At 34.4% G+C, this 24,072-nt stretch overlaps 5 protein-coding genes across 7 annotated transcripts in view; 1 reads left to right on the top strand and 4 right to left on the bottom strand.

The window, feature by feature from the left end:
* Positions 1 to 846: 846 nt before the first annotated feature.
* On the bottom strand, positions 847 to 2,060 carry LOC105274780 (MORN repeat-containing protein 4 homolog). The gene is made up of 4 exons (XM_011331200.1): positions 1,920 to 2,060; positions 1,457 to 1,640; positions 1,287 to 1,396; positions 847 to 1,131 (listed from the first exon to the last, which is right to left on the bottom strand). The coding sequence occupies exons 1-4, from the start codon at positions 1,927 to 1,929 to the stop codon at positions 983 to 985; spliced, it is 453 nt and encodes a 150-aa protein (XP_011329502.1). The 5' UTR covers positions 1,930 to 2,060; the 3' UTR covers positions 847 to 982.
* Positions 2,061 to 2,501: 441 nt separating this feature from the next.
* Positions 2,502 to 7,468, bottom strand: LOC105274779 (MMS19 nucleotide excision repair protein homolog). 2 transcript variants are annotated; one of them, XM_026974895.1, is made up of 9 exons: positions 7,162 to 7,468; positions 5,903 to 6,141; positions 5,498 to 5,830; positions 4,799 to 5,393; positions 4,366 to 4,638; positions 3,537 to 4,258; positions 3,179 to 3,436; positions 2,930 to 3,094; positions 2,502 to 2,848 (listed from the first exon to the last, which is right to left on the bottom strand). In XM_026974895.1, the coding sequence occupies exons 1-9, from the start codon at positions 7,256 to 7,258 to the stop codon at positions 2,651 to 2,653; spliced, it is 2,880 nt and encodes a 959-aa protein (XP_026830696.1). In that variant the 5' UTR covers positions 7,259 to 7,468; the 3' UTR covers positions 2,502 to 2,650. The 2 variants fall into 2 exon arrangements, with proteins under 2 accessions (XP_026830696.1, XP_026830695.1); XM_026974894.1 differs by having other exon boundaries at positions 4,366 to 4,647; positions 7,162 to 7,467.
* Positions 7,469 to 10,034: 2,566 nt separating this feature from the next.
* Positions 10,035 to 12,448, bottom strand: LOC113563383 (THAP domain-containing protein 2-like). 2 transcript variants are annotated; one of them, XM_026974913.1, is made up of 5 exons: positions 11,984 to 12,448; positions 11,711 to 11,873; positions 10,921 to 11,008; positions 10,579 to 10,816; positions 10,035 to 10,508 (listed from the first exon to the last, which is right to left on the bottom strand). In XM_026974913.1, the coding sequence occupies exons 1-5, from the start codon at positions 12,088 to 12,090 to the stop codon at positions 10,502 to 10,504; spliced, it is 603 nt and encodes a 200-aa protein (XP_026830714.1). In that variant the 5' UTR covers positions 12,091 to 12,448; the 3' UTR covers positions 10,035 to 10,501. The 2 variants fall into 2 exon arrangements, with proteins under 2 accessions (XP_026830714.1, XP_026830713.1); XM_026974912.1 differs by having other exon boundaries at positions 10,035 to 10,816; positions 11,984 to 12,447.
* A 4,063-nt stretch (positions 12,449 to 16,511) lies between these two features.
* On the top strand, positions 16,512 to 17,149 carry LOC105274809. Its single transcript, XM_026974795.1, has 2 exons — positions 16,512 to 16,779; positions 16,863 to 17,149. Exons 1-2 carry the CDS (start codon positions 16,618 to 16,620, stop codon positions 17,067 to 17,069), a joined length of 369 nt encoding a protein of 122 aa, XP_026830596.1. The 5' UTR covers positions 16,512 to 16,617; the 3' UTR covers positions 17,070 to 17,149.
* Positions 17,150 to 17,757: 608 nt separating this feature from the next.
* The window catches only part of LOC113563358 (protein unc-79 homolog), a 6,554-nt gene continuing 239 nt past the window's right edge, over positions 17,758 to 24,072 (bottom strand). The window contains exons 2-9 of the mRNA XM_026974829.1: positions 23,906 to 24,040; positions 23,545 to 23,715; positions 23,054 to 23,143; positions 22,518 to 22,703; positions 21,546 to 21,778; positions 21,142 to 21,425; positions 18,934 to 19,232; positions 17,758 to 18,019 (exon numbers count right to left, since the gene is read on the bottom strand). Coding sequence (XP_026830630.1) covers positions 17,874 to 18,019; positions 18,934 to 19,232; positions 21,142 to 21,425; positions 21,546 to 21,778; positions 22,518 to 22,703; positions 23,054 to 23,143; positions 23,545 to 23,715; positions 23,906 to 24,040 — 1,544 coding nt within the window. The 3' untranslated portion in view covers positions 17,758 to 17,873. The remainder of the gene's footprint in view (positions 18,020 to 18,933; positions 19,233 to 21,141; positions 21,426 to 21,545; positions 21,779 to 22,517; positions 22,704 to 23,053; positions 23,144 to 23,544; positions 23,716 to 23,905; positions 24,041 to 24,072) is intronic.

Below are 24,072 nucleotides of genomic sequence, written 5' to 3'. Positions count from 1 at the left end.
TGAATTAGTAATTCGTTGCTTTAAATCTATCTGGTGCTCTCCTGTTAGGAAATCTACGTTGATACTCTCGTACGGCAGCTCGTGCATTTCCGTCACAGAATCCGTACACGAAATGAATATCGGTGTATTCCTCGTTTGAAAACACTTTTGGCATTCTGATAGTAATTGCTAGTTGACACGACGATTGAAATCTAATCCTTATTATATCCTTAAATATACTCAATGTGTATTTTTATTAAAAATAATGTATATTAAAATTGTATATTATAAATATATTATATTCCAAAATTTTTGAAGATGGTTTTCACGTAAATACGGTGGAAGAAACTAGAGTAAAGAAAAAAAGAATATGTGGAGAAAATTAAAATTACATGAAATTGGCATAAAGAATAATAACATTATATGCAAACTTTATAAAAATCAATCTTGTGTGAACGCTTGCCGCACCTTTGTCTTCAAAACTGGAACATCCGGCTGGGCCACGCCCCTTCGAATTGAGAGCGGAAAGTGGTCTAGCCTTGCTGTTCCCCCTCAAACTTTTTCTTTGGGGCGTAACTCGTCATAATTATGTACATTTCGTTCTGGATTTCAGGAACTGGCATTGTAAACATTGACTGCGCTTTTGATCGTACATGAATATAATTTGTAAAGATTTATATTTTTTATTTCTTTGGTCACGTAGCAATTTCTTGAAAAATTGTATGCAAAGTAAAATTTTATAGATAAAACCAGACAAGTTGACAAACAAACAAATATTTGATAATATAAAAAAATTAAAGTTTAAAAAAGAAATATTATATTATTTATATAATTTAAACATATAAAATATATTTAATATTCAAGATGTATTAATCCAGAAATACCCTTTATTTCTTTCTGTTAAATTAATACCAATGTTACAAGTATGGATTAATATAGATGGAAACTACGTACATCCTGTTTGTTCATTAGTATCTGTACATCTACGATCCCTTATTTCAGCTTAACTGCACCGAGCGCGCGCCATCATGGAAATCTTTTCCGCTTTCTGTATTATATCCGGACAACGGCGTCGCCTCACTAATCTACAATCTTGAAAGAAGCCTTCATTTCTTGGAAAACCATGCGATCCATCAGCATAAGTCACTAAACCTACAGTTGTCAAGGAAATCATAAATACAATTTAAAAAATTATGTATGTTGGAAAAGTAATTTCTATCTAAATGTTCATCAAAATATTTCAAATAATTCATAAAAAAGTAAAGAGATATAATAATTAGTTACAATTGGATCACACTAAAGCCTACCTAAGCCCCAAACGCGACCTCCACGAAATTCCCCTTCAAATTTCATTCCGTCGGCCCTCCAAAATACGCCGTGGCCATGGAACCATCCTTGCATAAATTCTCCTTCGTATCTAAGAGAAAAAAATGTTAACATTTTTCTACATACATATAATATTATATGTAATACTTACTTTGCTCCGTCGGGGAATATAATAACTCCCAAGCCGGAACATAATCCATTCTGAAATGCACCCTCGTATCGTGTCCCGTCCGGAAGTACTAATAGACCAGCACCGTGTTTCAATCCTTTACGATTCCAATCTCCAATGTATTTTGTACCATCGTCATATTTGTATGCACCATTTTTCGCCATACCTGCGTGTACACACACGCGCGCATATTGCACATAGAAATATATTTATCAAAAATAAATAAAATATATAAAATATATTTTAAATACAGCTAATGAAAGAACGTTTCATTATCATTATCGTTCTTATATTATCAATGTTTTATATTTAATTAATACTTTTTGTATTTTAGATTTATTTTAAAAAATAGGAAGGAAGAGAGAGAGAGAGAAAATATTTTTTTGAAGTAATATTCGTATAAAAATAGATAAATAAAATATAATATACAATCGTATATTCTCACCATCTGCCATGCTTGCGCTGCACTGAGCACATCTAGGCTAGCTGTGATTCTAATCCATTTACTAAAATCAATTCTTTATTTAATTAAGAAAGGTATCAGGGACTTTATACAGGGTGTTTCCTAAGTAAGTAGACAAACTTAAGGAGGATATTCCTTGGCTTATTTTAAGAAGAAAAGGTCATATAAACGTATGTCCTAAACTGCTTTGTTTTCCAAAAAAAGTACAGCACTGCAGTATCATGGCTGCAGGTGGACATTTTCAGCAGTTACTGTGATGTTATTATTTTTCTTTTTAGTTACTATTTTCTTTTTCGTTATAATTTTTCTTTTTGGTTACTATTGTTTTTCATTTGTTTCATTTGCAATAACATAAACTGTTCTATAATAAACGAAAAGTAAACGAAAACAGTGATGTACTTTTTTTTGGAAAACAAAGCAGTTTAGGACATATGTTTATATGACCTTTTCTTCTTAAAATAAGCCAAGGAATATCCTCCTTAAGTTTGTCTACTTACTTAGGAAACACCCTGTATATATGTAGGAAAATCGACATGAATAAAACATATCGTGGACGCATAAGTAAAGAATATATACACCAATTTATAGATTATAACGTGTTAATAGTCAACAATAAAAAATTTATATTTTTCGAAATATATAAAGTAAGGAGCAAACTATTTGTAAAATCGTCAAAATAATGTTAGACGCGTTTACATAAGATGCAATAGCATTTATTCTTTTCCATCTCCAGATGCACCCGCTATGAACCAACGCGTTCTCGCATCTACAGCAGCTTTTCGAACTAGACGTTTACGATCGTCGATAATTATTCCCAGCTTGTCCAGTACCACTTGCTTGTACGGGTTAATTAAAATAATGGAATAATTGGTGTAACGTGCTAGGCACTCCAGAGCTGCAACCCTCGCATCCTGTTAACATTGGAACATATAAAAATGAACGATGATTAAAATTTACAAAACTGCAAAGTCTAATATTGCGCAGTTAATTACCATCATTCGATGTGTCGATAATTGCAAGAGTCTTGGTATGACGCACTGTATATTGTCAGAGAATATATCGTGCTTGGTATCGAGCAAGAGTTTTAGCGACGTCAGTGACCAGAGAACTAGGTGCTCATCACTGAGAGTCAGAGACTCGATCAACAGTGGCACTAACTAGTAGAAAATACATGTTAATAACAATCTTATTTGTTATAGAAATATTCTTTCTATTGCTAGTGAATTTAGTGATAAATATACCTTGGCCAGATGCAAAAATAACAATTCTTCAGGCATTTGTTTCAGCGAATGTACCAAGGCAATGAGATAATTCTGTCTCATTGAACTTGTAAAATTAACATTTTGTTGCAACAAATATTCGAACACCCTTTGTTTATAAAACATTTTTACAGTGCAGAAATTTTCTGCTGTTAAAATGTCTTCATGCTTGCTCACTAAAATTTGATACTGTTCACCTACAAATCGACCTACTTCATCGTGAGTTAGTAGCTGCGTAATCTGTACAAATAAATAAATTAATAATTAAATTAAAGCATTAATAATTTTATCTATCGTAATTCATAATTTGCATTAAAGATTTATCATCAGTTACACGTACACTTTCTAAAAAGTACTGTGACTTCCAATATCCCCTCGTGATAAGTGCCTTAGTCATCCAAATGTAAAAGCTAACTGCATGCTGCTTCAGTTCAATGGCGATATCTGTTTTTAAGTTGCTGCTTAGCTTGTCTTCGAGATAAGGTACAATTTCGTCAAGATCTGCCGCCTCCATTTTATTTAATAAAACGGATAAGAATTTACACGTTGCTTCATTCATGTCCACGCTAGAACTGCTAATCGCCAGGTCGTACAGATTTCCCACCATGTCCCTGTTAATATTCAAGTTGATATCTCTTCGCAGAGGAATTAAAAGATTCATTATTGCGTCCACGCGTACGTCAGTGTCGCGAATCCTTGTGCTCAAAGCTGCGGCGTACTTCGCTACAATCGCGCGTTGCTCCTCGATCGTGAGATTTCGTGCAATTAATTGGCAGACATTAGATATCAGCATTTTGTGACCGGCGACATCCGTCTTGTACGAAGTTAATTTATCGATAACGTGGCATTCCTGATACAAAAACTGATGCGCGTTAAAATCAAATGTTCTCGAAGTAATCAATTTCTGAATATTGAGCAATATCGTGATGCATATTTCGACGTTAGTATCATTCGTCAACATCGCAACTATTTTTCGGAGAATTGCGCATCCTAATTTCTGGAGTTTTGCGATAGCTAGCAAAGCCTTTATCTTACGCTTCAGCAATTCTATGTTCGCTTCATCTGAAACATTGCAGTAATATTATTGCACCTTCTATACATTTCCTGATATATCTCTCGTCATAAATTAGTTCATATCAAGCACAGTTAATATTTGATATTCAACTCACCCATGTTCGATAACAATCTCTCTTCAACTAACAACGATATTTCTTGAGGGTGTAACGCAGCAAAATCTATAATAGTTGCATGACATACAGCTTGTATCTCATCGCGCCCTGCCTCAATCTCATTGCATATCGCGTTATATACCACAGAGCGTTGTACATCGTTCAAGTGTGCCTTTTGCAGCGTTAGACCAAGACACACTTTACTTTTTAGTTCGATGTTTTCTACCGTTAAATCGTCCAGATATGTTTGAGGTATGTTCGCCCATGCTAATTCTGGAATATCTGGATTAAATTTCGATCCATTTATATAGTGCGCAACATTTGTGGAACATATTAATAACACGTTACAGTTTAATAAATAATAATAATAAAACAGCGATGCAGTAGGAAATATAAAACGCTCACATTTTGCCAGTTTTACTAACCAACTTACCTTGAATGCTAAATTCATGATTGGAACATATTCCCATGAAACTATTTAAGGTATCTATCAATACAATTTTGTCGTTCGATGAGATCTTAGTGGAATATTGTCCGATGCACAAAGGTACGACAGCTTGCAAAATTTGCACGCATATCGCTTTACTAACCGTCGCCATTGTCTCCAATAATTTTTGGGCAGGCCTGTACAAACTAAGCTGCACATCGTGCAACGACGATTTTATGTCGGCGATTATTTTGTTGATAAAATCCTTGCAGGTAGCTTCGTCGTCCGATAAAACTTTAACTAGAGACGCTATTGCTTCCAATGCAGCGTCTTTTACCTCCGCGTCTCTCCCCGACAGAATCTCTTTCTGTAGAATTATCCATAATTCTGGCAAATACTGTTTCATTCTTGATGACCCAAATGTTGGAACGCCATCGCGTAACAAATGTAAGGAATCGAGCTTAGCAACCCTGAGGGTCGAATATAGTTTATCGATTATGAGAGGTATGCAATAATTTGCGAATTCTGGAGTAGCGCACAAGCAAGGTGCCAAACTCTCTGCCAAATCTTCCCGAGTCACACTCAGATTTTCTGTGTCGGTCTGCAAAACATGTTTGTAAAATATTTATAATATATACATGTATGCGTGCGTGTTAAAAATGTTATGAACATGAAATAGAGGAAAGAAATTGGTAATATAATTACAGGATTAAAATCAACTGGGAAATAGCATGCCAAAACTTCAAACGTCTCTTCGGTTAAGTGACCCAATGGAAATTCTTTTATAAACTGCGACAGTATACCAAACAATAACATAAGGTTCTTTGGATCTCTTTCGCCATCGATAGAGCTAATAATACCATAAACTAAATCTGGCCCCATAGATTTCAGATAGTCTAACTTGTTTTCGACGAAACTTTTAAATATTAAGTATACAGTCTGACGTTCCGCGAACAGCTGAGATTGGCACTGAACATTTTCAAATATCGCTCTTAACAGGGACGACGGTGCACTTTGAGGTAAACGAGTCATATTTGCCTGGAAGAAAATACGCAAGTAAGAATTAGGCAGAAAACAATGTGAAAAATATTTAAAAATAAATATGCTTACAATCGCTAGAACACCATTTAACACTGGTGGTATTATGCTATGATGATCCTTCATTCTGTCACAATAAAATGCTACGATGTACTGTAATTCTAATTCGGTGAGATAGTCTTGCGACAACTGCGACAGGACAGAAGAGAGGACTGTAATTCCTTTTCCTCTTGTGACATTATCTTGGTCTGTGATGTAGGAGCCTAGAGTCTCCACAACCGTCAAGAACTTCATAGAACCTGATTCTATGTCTGAAACAAAATCTTTCAGTAGTCGCTACAACATAATCCTAGAGTTTTTTAATTAACACTAATTAATACATATTAGTGAGTTTTGATATACTCATTAAATCAAGAAACACTGTACGAGAGATGAATTAAAAGTTATATGCACATGAGATATGGAGTAACGTAATCAAAGAAAAAAACTGTCTTTATTAAAATAACATAAAGTAAATATAAAAAAGAAACATATTTGTGATATCAAGAAGAATGTTAGCTGCCAGTCGGTGGTTAGCAATCATAGACTGTGTCATAACCATAATTTTGATTGGTGTAATACTAAAGTTTTACATCAGGCAAGTAATCGCAGGAAGAGAGAGATCGCGGAAATGTGTTTTATCAAATGTAATGACAATTCTATTAATGTTCAAAAAGACAATAATCTTCCTTGTATATATGACTCTATTTTTAAATGTGTTTGATGACTGTTTTCGAGATTTGACTTTGTTTTGCTTGTTGACTGGCTTCTCTCTCTCATTTGTGTTTCATCTGCTGTGGTGTGTGACACGTTCTCTTGTTAATCTGAGTGTTTGTAAAGTTGTTTTCTGCCAGTAAGTTTATTACACTTGGACACTGTATTTAATGGTATCATTTATAAGTTTAATATTCATTTTTTATTTTCCTTTTAGAAAGCGACTTTTATGTAAAACTAAAGTTTGGGGGTTTTTCACGCTTGAGAAGGACCGAAATAGTTGGGTCGAAACGTTGCGTGATTTGTCATCATTGTATAACCAGTTTGTGGTCGAATAAATAAATTTCTATATATATTGATTCACTGGTGATAAGGAGTATTATTTGAATAAAAAAGAAAAACTTAATCTCTCATTATTTAATTTAATCAATTATTTCTTAATATCGTGGAACACGTGGACGACGTGTTTCGAATTAAAAATAACTTAATAAGTTATGATTTCTTAATATCGTGGAGCACGTGAACGACGTATGTTTCGAATTAAAAATGTTTATAACAACTGTATGTAAACGACGTACCGAAAGCGATATTTCTCCATAACGCGCTCAGAGCTGCGGTGTCTTTGAAACTAGCATCTAATCTCTCTTTTAATTTAATATCCGGCGACGAAGCCATAACCTAAACATTCCTTATTCCTGGTCGTGCGAAAAAGAGTAAATGCCGCGGCACGATTCACACAAATATACAATCTACGACATATACGCGTCTAGAACTCATCGACATGGAAATATCAAGGAACACACACGTTAAGATTTTTACGGAAAGTGTCCGACGTGTGCGCTGGAGCAGTACAGACACCTCGGCTAATCTCGACCTTCGCATCGGATACACTCGGCTTCGCTAAGGACCGTACATACCCATACAGCACCGATTAATACAGAAAGCTTTCAGGAAGGTTTTAAAATCATTTCAAGATTTCACATTTCATATGCAACATTTCTCAAAGGATTCCGCAATATGTCATACGAAATGTTGCAACAGAAATGTTTCTAAAACCTACCACGTGCAATAAATTTGAAAAAATGTGAATATTGTAAAAAGTAAAATTATATATATATACCTAGACCAAGTATTCGATCTTTAGTGAAGCTAACCGGTTGACAAAAAAATGCATTATCTTCACGTATCCTTTTTTTCTTTCAAATATAAGCGTTGGTTGAACAGAGAATTATACATCTATATAATTCTTTCCCATACAGCACCGATTAATACAGAAAGCTTTCAGGAAGTTTTAAAATCATTTCAAGATTTCACATTTCATATGCAACATTTCTCAAAGGATTCCGCAATATGTCATACGAAATGTTGCAACAGAAATGTTTCTAAAACCTACCACGTGCAATAAATTTGAAAAAATGTGAATATTGTAAAAAGTAAAATTATATATATATACCTAGACCAAGTATTCGATCTTTAGTGAAGCTAACCGGTTGACCAAAAAATGCATTATCTTCACGTATCCTTTTTTTCTTTCAAATATAAGCGTTGGTTGAACAGAGAATTATATATCTATATAATTCTTTCCCATACAGCACCGATTAATACAGAAAGCTTTCAAGAAGGTTTTAAAATCATTTCAAGATTTCACATTTCATATGCAACATTTCTCAAAGGATTCCGCAATATGTCATACGAAATGTTGCAACAGAAATGTTTCTAAAACCTACCACGTGCAATAAATTTGAAAAAATGTGAATATTGTAAAAAGTAAAATTATATATATATACCTAGACCAAGTATTCGATCTTTAGTGAAGCTAACCGGTTGACAAAAAAATGCATTATCTTCACGTATCCTTTTTTTCTTTCAAATATAAGCGTTGGTTGAACAGAGAATTATACATCTATATAATTCTTTCCCATACAGCACCGATTAATACAGAAAGCTTTCAGGAAGTTTTAAAATCATTTCAAGATTTCACATTTCATATGCAACATTTCTCAAAGGATTCCGCAATATGTCATACGAAATGTTGCAACAGAAATGTTTCTAAAACCTACCACGTGCAATAAATTTGAAAAAATGTGAATATTGTAAAAAGTAAAATTATATATATATACCTAGACCAAGTATTCGATCTTTAGTGAAGCTAACCGGTTGACAAAAAATGCATTATCTTCACGTATCCTTTTCTTCTTTCAAATATAAGCGTTGGTTGAACAGAGAATTATATATCTATATAATTCTTTCCCATACAGCACCGATTAATACAGAAAGCTTTCAAGAAGGTTTTAAAATCATTTCAAGATTTCACATTTCATATGCAACATTTCTCAAAGGATTCCGCAATATGTCATACGAAATGTTGCAACAGAAATGTTTCTAAAACCTACCACGTGCAATAAATTTGAAAAAATGTGAATATTGTAAAAAGTAAAATTATATATATATATATATATATACCTAGACCAAGTATTCGATCTTTAGTGAAGCTAACCGGTTGACAAAAAAATGCATTATCTTCACGTATCCTTTTTTTCTTTCAAATATAAGCGTTGGTTGAACAGAGAATTATACATCTATATAATTCTTTCCTTTTAATCAACCATTTGGAGGAAGAAAAAGGGAAATATATAATATAAGAATGGCTCTTTGTCAACGTGCCAACAATTCACGCTTTTTAAAGGGAAACTTGGTGAATACTTGGTTTAGCTATGTATGTGCATATCTATATACATCTTATATATATTATGTATTTTTTTCATTAAGCATATTTATTATATTAATTAGATTGCAAATATTAAATAAAAACGTACAATAAAAATAATAAATACATTTTATATATAATTTTGATTATAACTTTTTAGTATTTGCAATCTTCTGATACTCGTATAATAAATTTAAATATAATTTCTGAAGTATTTTCAATTGATTTGAATAAGAGCTTTGTAATTTGTGTGCAACATCATAGGAAAGTTTCAAAATTATTTCAATTAACCTTCAGTAACATATCAAAAAGATTTCAGCTATTTTAATAATCTTTCGGCAATATTTCAGAAAGGTTGCAGATTGATCTATGCCTTTCGGCAACCTTTCTATAAGGTTTTGAATGCAAGTGTCGCGGACATTTTGCTATTCCGGAGTTGTCTCATAACTGTTGCAGAAACATTTTGCAATATTTATGAGATGCTTTCATCTGTCAGATGAAATACTTCTGAAATATTTCTGAAATCTTTTCGTGCTGTATGGGTATGAACCAGTGTGTTCAACTGGTGGTTCATCAATATGCCAACGAGGGTTCACATCAAATAATTTCTACCTGCCTGAATTATTTTGTTTATATATTTTAAGAATATTAATTAATATACAATTTTTACAAGTTTATAACATTTACAAAATTTTACAATTAAATAATTTTTAACCTTAGAAAATTTAATTGTCAAGAGTTTGATTTTTTTGTTAATGCATGAAAGAGGAGCTTGTGTCAAGGGATGGGTTCCCTTCCTGCGCAAATAAGCACAAGGATTATTATCGTGTACCTACAGCATCAACCTATGACTCTGTGAATTATATTTTGATTCTAGGAGATAGCTCTTGATTTTTGGAGCTTTCAGAAAATTGTAAGGTCGAATTTGAAAAAGAATATGCGCATGGAAAATATTGATAATTGCTTCTTGCATAAAAAAAACTCTACGTTACTTAGAAATTACAAATTATTTCCTGGTACGTTTGTACTGAATATAGTAATCAAAACTGATATATGAATACATGACGCAGTAAAAATGCTTACGACTGTGCGTCTGTATACGATAGAAAAGAATAAATGGGTACATCTTGTTCTTCAATTGATCTTCAAGTATACCGGTAAGCATTTGTGCTTTCTCAGCTCACATTTCAGCAATTCTTTTATGCAGTCGCTCAAAAGCTGTAGAAAGTCACAATTATTCATTGGGATTAAGTCACGCTTCTTTAATTCCTTTAAAGTTATTCTTAACCTATAAACTTCTTTCTTAGCTTTCCTCTCACTGTACGTTGTGTCGTACAATTTTCTTCTCAACAATTGCAGATCTTTCATGTAAGTTTTTTCTAATGGAGCGTTGCTAGAAGAATTGGATATTCTTTCGGGAAGAATACTTGTCGGCCGGTGCACCGTGTTAGAGGCATTTTGTAACGTGATATCGTGAGTATTTGCGATTTCATCCGTTGAGATCAAGATTTCCTTGTTGCCAGTTCCTACAAATAATAGTTGTCATCAGATATTTCATCAGCGTATAATGCAGTAACAAAGCACAATTTTTTAGAGAGTTTATAGTAACAATAAAGTATCTTGTACTCACCAACTTTGACAGTTGCCAAGCTTTTTTCAATAGGAGCTTTATGCTGTATGATACTTTCTGTTTTTCCTAAAGCTTCCTTTGTAGGCAACTAAAAAGCAAAAATGTTATTTATTATATATATACAGGGTGTTTCCTAAGTAAGTAGACAAACTTAAGGAGGATATTCCTTGGCTTATTTTAAGAAGAAAAGGTCATATAAACATATGTCCTAAACTGCTTTGTTTTCCAAAAAAAGTACATCACTGTTCACTTTTCGGATAGCAGACTTAAATCCAGTAGATTTTTTTCTATGGGAACAGCTTAAATCTTTAGTTTACGCTACACCTATTCAAAATGAAGAAGGTCTCAGAAATCGCATAATAGATGGATGTGAAAGAATACGTAACACTCCAGGTATTTTTGAGCGTGTACGTCAATCAATGGAAAGGAGAGTTGAGGCGTGTATCATGGCTGCAGGTGGACATTTTCAGCAGTTACTGTGATGTTATTATTTTTCTTTTTAGTTACTATTTTCTTTTTCGTTATAATTTTTCTTTTTGGTTACTATTGTTTTTCATTTGTTTCATTTGCAATAACACAAACTGTTCTATAATAAACGAAAAGTGAACGAAAATAGTGATGTACATTTTTTTGGAAAACAAAGCAGTTTAGGACATATGTTTATATGACCTTTTCTTCTTAAAATAAGCCAAGGAATATCCTCCTTAAGTTTGTCTACTTACTTAGGAAACACCCTGTATATTATAGTAAACAAATATACTAATTGGTATTATTTCAGATGTGTACGTACATATGGAACAGCATCTTTCTTCAATCTTTTTAACGCAAGATTTGGCTCGTAATCTTCTTCTTTGAAATGTGCGGAGCAAACTGCCGCTGTTTTACAAGGGTACCAATTTTTCAAGCCTAACGCTTCCAGCCACTTGTTACATTTGTCAGGATCTTTGGGAAATCTGAAAAATTTACGCGCTTGGGGTAAGAAAATATTTATTATTTAACAAATTAAAAAAAAAACACGCAAAGTTTGCATAACCTCGAAATTTATATTGCATATTTCACTTACAGGTGAAAAGAAAATTTGTTATGATTATTTTCTTTCTCCAACTGTTCCCAATTTTTCCTCTTGTTACTACTGCGATTGCTGCAACCACTTACGATGCAATAACCCATCGTCGCAACTGTTGTCTATGTCAAAGCATGCAATTCGCAAGTTGTACCGATACATGTAATCAAGTCCTCTGATGTTGACGTGAACTGTAGATGTTCAGCGCTTGCAACGACCATCGAAAGGACGCAACTCCATCAGATAATAAAAAATTCGGCAGAATTGGAATCCAGTCGAAATCGTGCCTGTAATTCCTCTCTGCGTCCAATCTCAAGACTCCTCCTCTTGCCTAATTGCAAGTTGACAGTGTCCATATGTACTTATGTATTTTTATGCCAAAACCAGGAAGAAATTGACAGCAAATGTAAACACAGTGAGTGCCATTACACGGCAACGTTAATCGGGTTTAATAACATCCGTAGTTATAAGGTTGGCCAATCACAGTCATTCCATTCTTCAGGAGAATAGTTGTAATTGGACAGTTTTAGAACTACGGATGTTATTAAGGGGATGCTGGAGTTGCTAGTGAACTATTTTTTCACTATAGCGATGGTAATTGCAGTTTCGAAAATTTTCTTTATTGCTTGTGCAGAATAAAAAATCCTTTTCCACAAATGAAGTATAGACAGAAAGAAAGCCCGCTCTACAGGACTTTATATTCAAAATGGAAAAAAGTTAGAAAAGACAAATGCAAGTTTTTAACTTTTTTCCATTTTGAGTATAAAGTCCTGTAGAGCGGACTTTCTTTCTATCTATACTTCATTTGTGGAAAAGGATTTTTTATTCTGCACAAGCAATAAAGAGAATTTTCGAAACTGCAATTACCATCGCTATAGTGAAAAAATAGTTCACTAGCAACTCCAGCTTCCCCTTAATTTAAAGTGATCCTGGAGTCGTCTGTATTACCGGCGGAATCGGTGATTTTCCTGCATTTTTCAAGAAATATATCTTTTTATTGAATTCACAGAATGAAAAATCCTTTTCCACGATGAAAGTACACACAATAATGTAGTGTGGAAAATAGGACTTAACTTTTCAAATGGAAAAAAATCACAATTTTGATTTCAATACAATTTTTATTTGTGGAAAAGGATTTTTTATTCTGCACAAGCAATAAAGAGAATTTTCGAAACTGCAATTACCATCGCTATAGTGAAAAAATAGTTCACTAGCACCTCCAGCTTCCCCTTAATTTAAGGCAATCCTGAAGTCGTCTGTATTACCGGCGGAATCGGTGATTTTCCTGCATTTTTCAAGAAATATATCTTTTTATTGAATTCACAGAATGAAAAGTCCTTTTCCACGATGAAAGTACACACAATAATGTAGTGTGGAAAATAGGACTTAACTTTCCAAATGGAAAAAAATCACAATTTGATTTCAATACAATTTTTATTTGTGGAAAAGGATTTTTTATTCTGCACAGGCAATAAAGAGAATTTTCGAAACTGCAATTACCATCGCTATAGTGAAAAAATAGTTCACTAGCAACTCCAGCTTCCCCTTAATTTAAGGCGATCCTGGAGTCGTCTGTATTACCGGCGAAATCGGTGATTTTCCTGCATTTTTCAAGAAATATATCTTTTTATTGAATTCACAGAATGAAAAATCCTTTTCCACGATGAAAGTACACACAATAATGTAGTGTGGAAAATAGGACTTAACTTTCCAAATGGAAAAAAATCACAATTTGATTTCAATACAATTTTTATTTGTGGAAAAGGATTTTTTATTCTGCACAGGCAATAAAGAGAATTTTCGAAACTGCAATTACCATCGCTATAGTGAAAAAATAGTTCACTAGCACCTCCAGCTTCCCCTTAATTTAAGGCAATCCTGGAGTCGTCTGTATTACCGGCGGAATCGGTGATTTTCCTGCATTTTTCAAGAAATATATCTTTTTATTGAATTCACAGAATGAAAAGTCCTTTTCCACGATGAAAGTACACACAATAATGTAGTGTGGAAAATAGGACTTAACTTTCCAAATGGAAAAAAATCACAATTTGATTTCAATACAATTTTTATTTGTGGAAAAGGATTTTTTATTCTGCACAGGCAATAAAGAGAATTTTCGAAACTGCAATTACCATCGCTATAGTGAAAAAATAGTTCACTAGCAACTCCAGCTTCCCCTTAATTTAAGGCAATCCTGGAGTCGTCTGTATTACCGGCGAAATCGGTGATTTTCCTGCATTTTTCAAGAAATATATCTTTATTGAATTCACAGAATGAAAAATCCTTTTCCACGATGAAAGTACACACAATAATGTAGTGTGGAAAATAGGACTTAATTTTCCAAATGGAAAAAAATCACAATTTTGATTTCAATACAATTTTATTTGTGGAAAAGGATTTTTTATTCTGCACAAGCAATAAAGAATTTTGAAACTGCAATTACCATCGCTATAGTGAAAAAATAGTTCACTAGCACCTCCAGCTTCCCCTTAATTTAAGGCAATCCTGGAGTCGTTTGTATTACCGGCGGAATCGGTGATTTTCCTGCATTTTTCAAGAAATATATCTTTTTATTGAATTCACAGAATGAAAAATCCTTTTCCACGATGAAAGTACACACAATAATGTAGTGTGGAAAATAGGACTTAATTTTCCAAATGGAAAAAAAATCACAATTTTGATTTCAACACAATTTTCATTTGTGGAAAAGGATTTTTTATTCTGCACAAGCAATAAAGAATTTTTGAAACTGCAATTACCATCGCTATAGTGAAAAAATAGTTCACTAGCACCTCCAGCTTCCCCTTAATTTAAGGCAATCCTGGAGTCGTCTGTATTACCGGCGGAATCGGTGATTTTCCTGCATTTTTCAAGAAATATATCTTTTTATTGAATTCACAGAATGAAAAATCCTTTTCCACGATGAAAGTACACACAATAATGTAGTGTGGAAAATAGGACTTAATTTTCCAAATGGAAAAAAAATCACAATTTTGATTTCAACACAATTTTCATTTGTGGAAAAGGATTTTTTATTCTGCACAAGCAATAAAGAATTTTTGAAACTGCAATTACCATCGCTATAGTGAAAAAATAGTTCACTAGCACCTCCAGCTTCCCCTTAATTTAAGGCAATCCTGGAGTCGTCTGTATTACCGGCGGAATCGGTGATTTTCCTGCATTTCTCAAGAAATATATCTTTTTATTGAATTCACAGAATGAAAAATCCTTTTCCACGATGAAAGTACACACAATAATGTAGTGTGGAAAATAGGACTTAACTTTCCAAATGGAAAAAAAATCACAATTTTGATTTCAATACAATTTTATTTGTGGAAAAGGATTTTTTATTCTGCACAAGCAATAAAGAATTTTTGAAACTGCAATTACCATCGCTATAGTGAAAAAATAGTTCACTAGCACCTCCAGCTTCCCCTTAATTTAAGGCAATCCTGGAGTCGTCTGTATTACCGGCGGAATCGGTGATTTTCCTGCATTTTTCAAGAAATATATCTTTTTATTGAATTCACAGAATGAAAAATCCTTTTCCACGATGAAAGTACACACAATAATGTAGTGTGGAAAATAGGACTTAATTTTCCAAATGGAAAAAAAATCACAATTTTGATTTCAACACAATTTTCATTTGTGGAAAAGGATTTTTTATTCTGCACAAGCAATAAAGAATTTTTGAAACTGCAATTACCATCGCTATAGTGAAAAAATAGTTCACTAGCACCTCCAGCTTCCCCTTAATTTAAGGCAATCCTGGAGTCGTCTGTATTACCGGCGGAATCGGTGATTTTCCTGCATTTTCAAGAAATATATCTTTTTATTGAATTCACAGAATGAAAAATCCTTTTCCACGATGAAAGTACACACAATAATGTAGTGTGGAAAATAGGACTTAACTTTCCAAATGGAAAAAAATCACAATTTTGATTTCAATACAAATTTTATTTGTGGAAAAGGATTTTTTATTCTGCACAAGCAATAAAGAATTTTTGAAACTGCAATTACCATCGCTATAGTGAAAAAATAGTTCACTAGCACCTCCAGCTTCCCCTTAATTTAAGGCAATCCTGGAGTCGTCTGTATTACCGGCGGAATCGGTGATTTTCCTGCATTTTTCAAGAAATATATCTTTTTATTGAATTCACAGAATGAAAAATCCTTTTCCACGATGAAAGTACACACAATAATGTAGTGTGGAAAATAGGACTTAACTTTCCAAATGGAAAAAAATCACAATTTTGATTTCAATACAATTTTTATTTGTGGAAAAGGATTTTTTATTCTGCACAAGCAATAAAGAGAATTTTCGAAACTGCAATTACCATCGCTATAGTGAAAAAATAGTTCACTAGCAACTCCAGCATCCCCTTAAACCCGAGTAACGTTGCCGTGTAAACTTGGTCAGTGATTGAAAATGACGGACGGAAGACGGAGCAAATCTAGGTAAAGCCTGATTTACAAAAGAGGGAAAATGTTTTGAAGCATTTGTAGCGCTAAGTGAACCGAAGCCTATATAGTTCACATCTTGACTCGAGACTCGAGAGGTATCTCGAGAGGTTTAGCCGCGTGGACTGCACTTTAATGATCGAGTCGCGCCATTCATTTATTCCAATTGCAATATGTTGAATATCGCAAGATATCACGCGAAAATATCAGGAGCATGTAATGTTACGAGGTGCATACTCAGCCGACAACTATTTTACACAAATACGAAGATCGATGGCACGACGTTGTTACGGTGTAACAACGCTTCACTGAAGGAATGTTCACTCCTGTCGAAGGTAATGAATTTTTGTCGAGTCTTACGACAGCTAGTATGCATTTAACAAGAATTGAGTGATGACGTTAATTTAACAATCAACAGAGGCCACTTAAAGAAGTAAATATCAGAACTCGTAGTTATGCCTCGAAAGAGAGTAACAAGTATGACAAGATTGTGGGATCTTGGTTGCTCACTTGTGGTGGCATGGTCTTTGTAGCGGTTGCATTAGGTACACTCATTTATTTCGTATTTTATCATTATATCTGTCGCATAATGAAGATCATAGTAGACAAGACGTACGGGAAGTAGAATTGTAAACGTAAGGATCTTCACAATCTGTAATATATTTGACTAAAATACATGTAACGTATATGTGACAAGCACTTTATGCTTTGCCCTCCCACGAAGCGGCTGAAAACGAGCGTAATGTTCCGGGCTCCAGTTTCGAAAATATAACCTAACCAGGTTAGGTTAGGTTAGGTCAAGTTAAAGCAGAGAATGCTTTGTATTTAACTGTTTGTGCTTTTGGTTAAAGTGAAGACTACTTTGTACTTATATTAAAAGAAACTATTCTATATATCAACAATTCGCTGCTTTAAATGACTTTCCTTTCTTCGTTCATATACATATTCGTCGTTTATATCTTTCAATATTCAATGTTCTTTCAAAATAACTACTATATTTTCGAAATGTCTTTTGTTAGTAACTTTTTCATAAACAACGATCGACGACTAAAACCTAGTGCGGGTTATTCGGGAAGGTGACCTTTGTAATATATGTCAAACTCAAGTCCTTGCTTCGCGTGGACAGCTGAAAATTCGTGCAAAATTATTAAACTTCTTTTGTTAATAACTTTTTAACAAACAACGAGCGACGGCTAAAACTTCTTCAAGGTCACTGAGGAGGGTGACCTTGACAACATATGTCAAGGTCAAGGTCATCGGGGCTGGGTCCGTTAAAGTACATAATTACCCTGCCTTTTCTACATTTAATTTGCAATTAAAAATTTTTGTGCGTATAATTTAATTAATTAGTCTCAAGATTATACATTTATGCTCAATCCACATTACGTAATTTCAGTAAACTTTAGTTCATAGAACGCAGAGTAAATCCTTACCAATGACCTCCAACTCTGACATAGTCCATAGGATGCGGCAGAAGGCAGGAAATGAATACTTCGTAATGAGTTTTCATAACTTCCGAAAGCCAGGTACAAACATACTCCGTTTTCAGCTTCTCGAGCGCGCTTTCCGCTTGGCCTGAAATAGTTTTCGATCGCTTGAGAAGCTGGATAATGGCAAACTAAAGAAATATTAAAATCAATAGGAGGATGCAAATATGATTTAAACTACTAATCTGACTATCTACGAGATACGATAAATGCGTCGACATCCTTCATTTATCGTTTCTCCGATTTTCTACGTTTTTTTTAAAATTAAGCAACAATGCGAAGCAATCCCTTTGCGGGTTATTTGTTAGGTCGATGCATAAATTTCTTGTCGATGGATCGATAAATGAATTCTCAAACGATGACTCAAGGAGTCACCTTGTGGTATTTGCATGTTGCCGAACAGATGAGAAAAAGTCGTAGAAAACGATGGAAAGTACTTTGATTGCTATATCGATTGTTTCATTTGGATAAAGAAAAATCGCAATAGTCGACAAGATGACTCGTGTACCGACCTAATAAATATAAATGTTGTGTGTGTGCTGTGTGGATATATATATCTTCAATCATATATATCACGTGGAAAATAGATCGATGTGTCGAGTGTGCAAGTATTCTCGATATATTGCGTGCATTTCTTAATAGCGAATTTATTCTCAGGTATAAATACTTTCTTATATACGTTAAATTTATAGAAAATAGATTAAATTCGGCTAAATATCTAGGCGTACCCGGCCTAATTTTTTCGGAATAATAACATTTTATACATCAACATATATAATAATGACTCTTGGTGAGAGATCTTTCCTCGAACAATAATGAGGGCCAAACGTATGTCATGTTGTGGCATGAACAGAGACACACTTAATACCTTGTACATCGCGCATATTTAGCCGACCACGCTACGACGCTACGTCTGGCTACGTCTACTTGAGTAAAGTGTATATATGCAAAGTGTTAAATTACCAACAGAAAAGATAAGGTGTATAAGTCTTTTTTCAATACCATCGAAACAGTAGGCAGTGACATGAAACCAATGAAATAACATTGACAACAAACGGCCCAGTATTTCAACCGGGGTATCCTTGTTCGGGGTACAAAGTCCCACGAGCAGCCACACGCCGTATCTGCCGAGGAGCTGTCGTTCCTCCAGGCTCATCGGGTCGTAGTGACCACCGAACGCGCTACCAAACCCGCCGCCACCGCTACTCCCTGGATATCCTACACTCTTGTTAGTACTGCTCGTACTTTCCATCATGTCCCGATTACTATCGATACTTATCGGTTCGGCCTCTCGGAGCAAACTGTAAAGTACAAAGATTTGTGTTGAATCGTTAAGGGGGGAACCTGCTTTAGAACGTTGAAAATAAGGTATAATTTTACGAATTTTTTTTTGGAGAAACTATACAGCGGATCATTATAAAACTCTGATGCCTTTATTAGTACATGTTTAAAGATAAAAAAATTATTTTTTTATTTGAATATATCGCCTGTAGAGGTCGTCCTGGAGGCATTGTAAATTGGTGAGCATTCTCCTGCCTCCAAATTTCATCCAAACTGAAAAATTGAAATATTTTCTCGTTATTTATGAATTCCCATCGTCGATGAACCTTTAATATTCACAAAAACATTAAGTTAAACAATTATTTTTGCATGAAAAAGTTCAACAACTTTGCCTAAAAATCGTACTTTTGTGTTCTAAGCTCCACCATTCTGGCACTTTTCAACTTTTTTCTTCTCTCTTTGGTTCATCGACGATGGGCATTCATAAATAACGAGAACATATTTCAATTTTTCAGTTTAGACGAAATTTGGAGGCAGGAGAATGCTCACCAATTTGCAATGCCGGCGACGCGGCTGCACTAAGATTTCTCCAGGACGACCTCTACAAGCGATATATTCAAATCAAAAAATAATTTTTTTTATCTTTAAACATATACTAATAAATGCATAAAACTTTGATGCATTTATTAGTACATGTTTAAAGATAAAAAAAATTATTTTTTTATTTAAATATATCGCCTGTAGAGGTCGTCCTGGAGGCATTGTAAATTGGTGAGCATTCTCCTGCCTCCAAATTTCATCCAAACTGAAAAATTGAAATATTTTCTCGTTATTTATAAATTCCCATCGTCGATGAACCTTTAATATTCATAAAAACATTAAGTTAAACAATTATTTTTGCATGAAAAATTTCAAAAACTTTGCCTAAAAATCGTACTTTTGTGTTCTAAGCTCCACCATTTTGGCACTTTTCAACTTTTTTCTTCTCTCTTTGGTTCATCGACGATGGGCATTCATAAATAACGAGAACATATTTCAATTTTTCAGTTTAGACGAAATTTGGAGGCAGGAGAATGCTCACCAATTTGCAATGCCGGCGACGCGGCTGCACTAAGATTTCTCCAGGACGACCTCTACAAGCGATATATTCAAATCAAAAATAATTTTTTTTATCTTCAAACATGTACTAATAAATGCATCAAAGTTTTATAATGATCCGCTGTATAGTTTCTCCAAAAACAATTCGTAAAATATACCTTATTTTCAGCGTTCTAAAGCAGGCTCCCCCCTTAAGGGGATCCTGGAGTGGCCAGTGAACTCCGTCGCGGCGTCTGAATTACCGGCGGAATCGGTGATTTTCCTGCATTTTCTTTTTATTGAATTCACAGAATGAAAAATCCTTTTCCACGATGAAAGTACACAATAATGTAATGTGAAAAGCAGGACTTAACTTTCCAAACGGAAAAAAAATCACAATTTTTTATTCAGCCACGATTTCACAGGCATACGTAGGCACGAAATGATCACGAATCTTTCTGCACTAATTACTTTTACACTAGACTTCTAAACTCATTTCTAAAAGCTTCCCCATATTCTTTCATTTTGTTCCGTCCTTGCGATTATCGAATTTTGGCCACACAAACTGCAAAACATTTATATTAAGAACATTAATGTACGAGGTGACGTTACAATAAGCCGATAATAAAACTGTAAATTTTTTTGTCGTTTTTAACATAAAGTCGAGTTTCGCTCGGTATATTTCTTTGTATACTTTAATCGTGGAGAAGGATTTTTCATTCTATACAATCATTAAAGAGTAATTAGTACAGTAAGATCGACCAATTCCGCCGGTAATACCGACGACTCCAGGATCCCCTTAAGCTTACACGCAAAAAAAAAGAAAAGAGGTCTCAACGGTAAAATGCTTGCCTGACGATCGCTTGAACCATGTAAGTTTGCGCTTGCGAGTCCAATTGCGAGATATGAGGGAGTGCGGTGTGATAAATGTGATTACTGCCATCGTTGTCTTTGTCGGGATCGTTGTACTTTTTCTTCTTCGCGTGGCGATGATTGTGACACGCTTGGCAATACCGTATCGGATGATTTCCGTTGAAGCTCGTGCACTCGGACGAGAAGCAAATGCTGAACGCCGATCTGTCCTCTTCCTTCTGTTCCTTCGGTTCCTTCTGTTTGTCCTTTATTCCCTTGCAGTTCTGCGCGATTTCAAGGGGATTTCACGTTACGGTACAGTAATATTTTAAATATTCGTGCGAGACGCGCGGCAGTTGAAAGCGCGACGGGATTTGTTCAAATTTCAACAACGATTTGCTCACCTTACTTTCGCAAACCATGGACACCGGTTGCATCGGACGGAGAATGTCGTTGAACTTCTGTTTCGGATACTCCCGACAAATCTCGTTCGCGCACTCGATACAAAGGTAGAGAGGGGGTGGAGATTCGACAGCGAAAGTGATGGAAATACGATGATCGTAGCAAACCTTACCGGCTTCGGCGTTGCCAGCATTCGGGCAATTATCCCGCTGACACACAAATGGTATAAGATCATCTGCAACGTAATAGTCTCTATTTTAAAACATATTCTCCATTTAAATATACAGGGTGTTTCCTAAGTAAGTAGACAAACTTAAGGAGGATATTCCTTGGCTTATTTTAAGAAGAAAAGGTCATATAAACAATATGTCCTAAACTGCTTTGTTTTCCAAAAAAAAGTATCTGTCATTGTAAATACGTCTTGCTTGACGAGCGTTTCCATTAGCAAGACCGTATACGAAATGCATATCTGCCATTTCGGCGTTTGTGTAATTTACCATAATTAATAAAATTACTAAACTTAATAGGAACTAATAAAGTTTGCGTCGAAGATAACGTGATAGCGGTGATGCCGGATAGCGTGCTTTTGCAGTACGAGTCAACAGCGGTGGGGATGGAGCGGGCCGCGCGGCGCAGTCTGAGACGAGTGTTCACTTGCGGCGCCGCGAGACCATCCCCACTCCATCCCCACCGCTGTTGACTCGTACTGCAAAAGCACGCTATCCGAAAAGTGAACGAAAACAGTGATGTACTTTTTTGGAAAACAAAGCAGTTTAGGACATATGTTTATATGACCTTTTCTTCTTAAAATAAGCCAAGGAATAGCCTCCTTAAGTTTGTCTACTTACTTAGGAAACACCCTGTATATAATAATAATCTATCTTTAAACATGCATCCTTTATGGATAAAACACATACGCCTAACTAAATATTATCAAGAAGTTTGAGTAATAATCTCGGCTATTTAACACTCACTGGCAAATTTTACCAGCACTGCACGACGATCGAATAGATTTGGATTAAACGACGGCCAATAGTAAAAGAGCAACTTTGCAGCTGATGCTCTCGCTGGTGCAGTACCGTAAGCGATAACGCAAAGTATATCCTTTACAACACCCGGTTTTAAGGCCATCAGACACTCCACCAACTGACAGTGATGCGCTGAAAAAAGTCCTTTTATTTATTATTATTTTTATAAGAATTTTGGTGACAATCGACTTTATTTAATTTGAATGCTATAATATATCGCGAAGATTTTTGCATTATTTTCTTAATTCTGTAATGTGATAATTTCCTATTTTCGATTATGTTATCTTCCGAGATATTATTGTGCACGAATAAAATTAGACAATTTTATTTTAAACAAAAAGATTCGTAAAAGTGTGTGTGTAATTTGCGTGTGCGATAGTTTTGTTAAATAATACATTTATAAATCTTAATATATTTTTACTTCAATAATATATGTACATATAAAATAAAATGCAATACATTCACACACACACGTAAAATACCTGCATTATTGGAATATTGAAAGACTGTCATTATAATAGCAGCGACTGATTGACTAGCTGCACTTTCATTTCCAATTTCGTCCTGCCTCTCTAAAAGTTAAAACACATAAAATATAAAACGAATGGATTCTATCACTACCTTTCAATGATTAAATTGAAAATTGATAATGTAACTACAACTACGAGCTACTTAAGCTGAATAATATATTATAGGAATAAAGCTGTTAAATCTAATTAAATTAATAATTTCGAAACTGGTGTATTAATACTAAAATATAAAATATGCATTATTCTACATTTTGTCAACCTGTTTTTCTAGTCGGCGATTCAATTTCTCGTTCAACAGAAATGCTTATTGATAAAATAATAAAATTTTCTTTTTACTCTCACTTCGTCTCTTTCTCTTATTGTTAGAAGGAGAGATAAATTTGCTTGTCGTACAGTAAGTTCAAATAATACTTGATACAAATGTGTGTAATGAAAGAACTCACGTATAGTAAACGGTAAAATGTAAAAACAGAGATAATTCATAATTTCTTCGTGGAGCTCCATAGGGAATATCGATATCGTACTGGCAGTTAAGTACGGTAAATTGTCGATGAGGTCGTGATCGAGAAACGGCAGCATGCATGCAAGACATTGCAGCAAGGCTTTCCCGAATGCTAGAAAAGTTTGTGTTATACTTATTATATGCGTAAGACCAAAACTTGTTTAATCGCGATAAGAAAAAAGAAATAATAAAAATAAGAAATTTAAAATATTCATTTTAGTAAATATTTTTTCACACACTTTTTACTATTCACAGTAATAATAATACTTTTCGAATAATGGTAATGTAAAATAATGGCGAACCTTGTAGACCGATGTGTATTTGCGGCACAATGTCAATCAGCTGTGTCACTGCGTTATAAAGCTGCTTGTAATCCAAATTTGGATAAAACGCATTCGTTCCGCATCTTTTTCCTGCGACTTGATTAAGTCGAACGGCTTTTCAGGCACATCTTTAGTAGAGCTAAAAT

Source organism: Ooceraea biroi, chromosome 14, assembly GCF_003672135.1.
Source record: "Ooceraea biroi isolate clonal line C1 chromosome 14, Obir_v5.4, whole genome shotgun sequence".
In the NCBI taxonomy this organism is placed as follows: domain Eukaryota; kingdom Metazoa; phylum Arthropoda; class Insecta; order Hymenoptera; family Formicidae; genus Ooceraea; species Ooceraea biroi.
Note: the sequence above shows the minus strand (reverse complement) of the source record. Positions and strands in the feature narration are given on the sequence as shown.

Excerpts from the sequence above, each read along its gene's own strand:
- LOC105274779 (XM_026974894.1), bottom strand. The coding sequence starts at position 7,258 with ATGGCTTCGTCGCCGGATATTAAATTAAAAGAGAGATTAGATGCTAGT. Across the intron at positions 5,394-5,497 it reads TCCCAGTTGATTTTAATCCT|ACCGACACAGAAAATCTGAG; the intron begins GTAATTATATTA and ends CATGTTTTGCAG. Across the intron at positions 3,437-3,536 it reads CACAGTACTTTTTAGAAAGT|ATTACGCAGCTACTAACTCA; the intron begins GTACGTGTAACT and ends TTATTTGTACAG.
- LOC105274780 (XM_011331200.1), bottom strand. Across the intron at positions 1,397-1,456 it reads ATATTCCCCGACGGAGCAAA|ATACGAAGGAGAATTTATGC; the intron begins GTAAGTATTACA and ends TTTTTCTCTTAG. Across the intron at positions 1,132-1,286 it reads AGGTCGCGTTTGGGGCTTAG|GTTTAGTGACTTATGCTGAT; the intron begins GTAGGCTTTAGT and ends TGACAACTGTAG.
- LOC113563383 (XM_026974912.1), bottom strand. The coding sequence starts at position 12,090 with ATGGGTTATTGCATCGTAAGTGGTTGCAGCAATCGCAGTAGTAACAAG. Across the intron at positions 11,874-11,983 it reads AACAAATTTTCTTTTCACCT|ATTTCCCAAAGATCCTGACA; the intron begins GTAAGTGAAATA and ends TAAATTTTTCAG. Across the intron at positions 11,009-11,710 it reads AGAAAGATGCTGTTCCATAT|TTGCCTACAAAGGAAGCTTT; the intron begins GTACGTACACAT and ends TTTGCTTTTTAG.
- LOC105274809 (XM_026974795.1), top strand. The coding sequence starts at position 16,618 with ATGTTGAATATCGCAAGATATCACGCGAAAATATCAGGAGCATGTAAT. Across the intron at positions 16,780-16,862 it reads AATGTTCACTCCTGTCGAAG|AGGCCACTTAAAGAAGTAAA; the intron begins GTAATGAATTTT and ends AACAATCAACAG.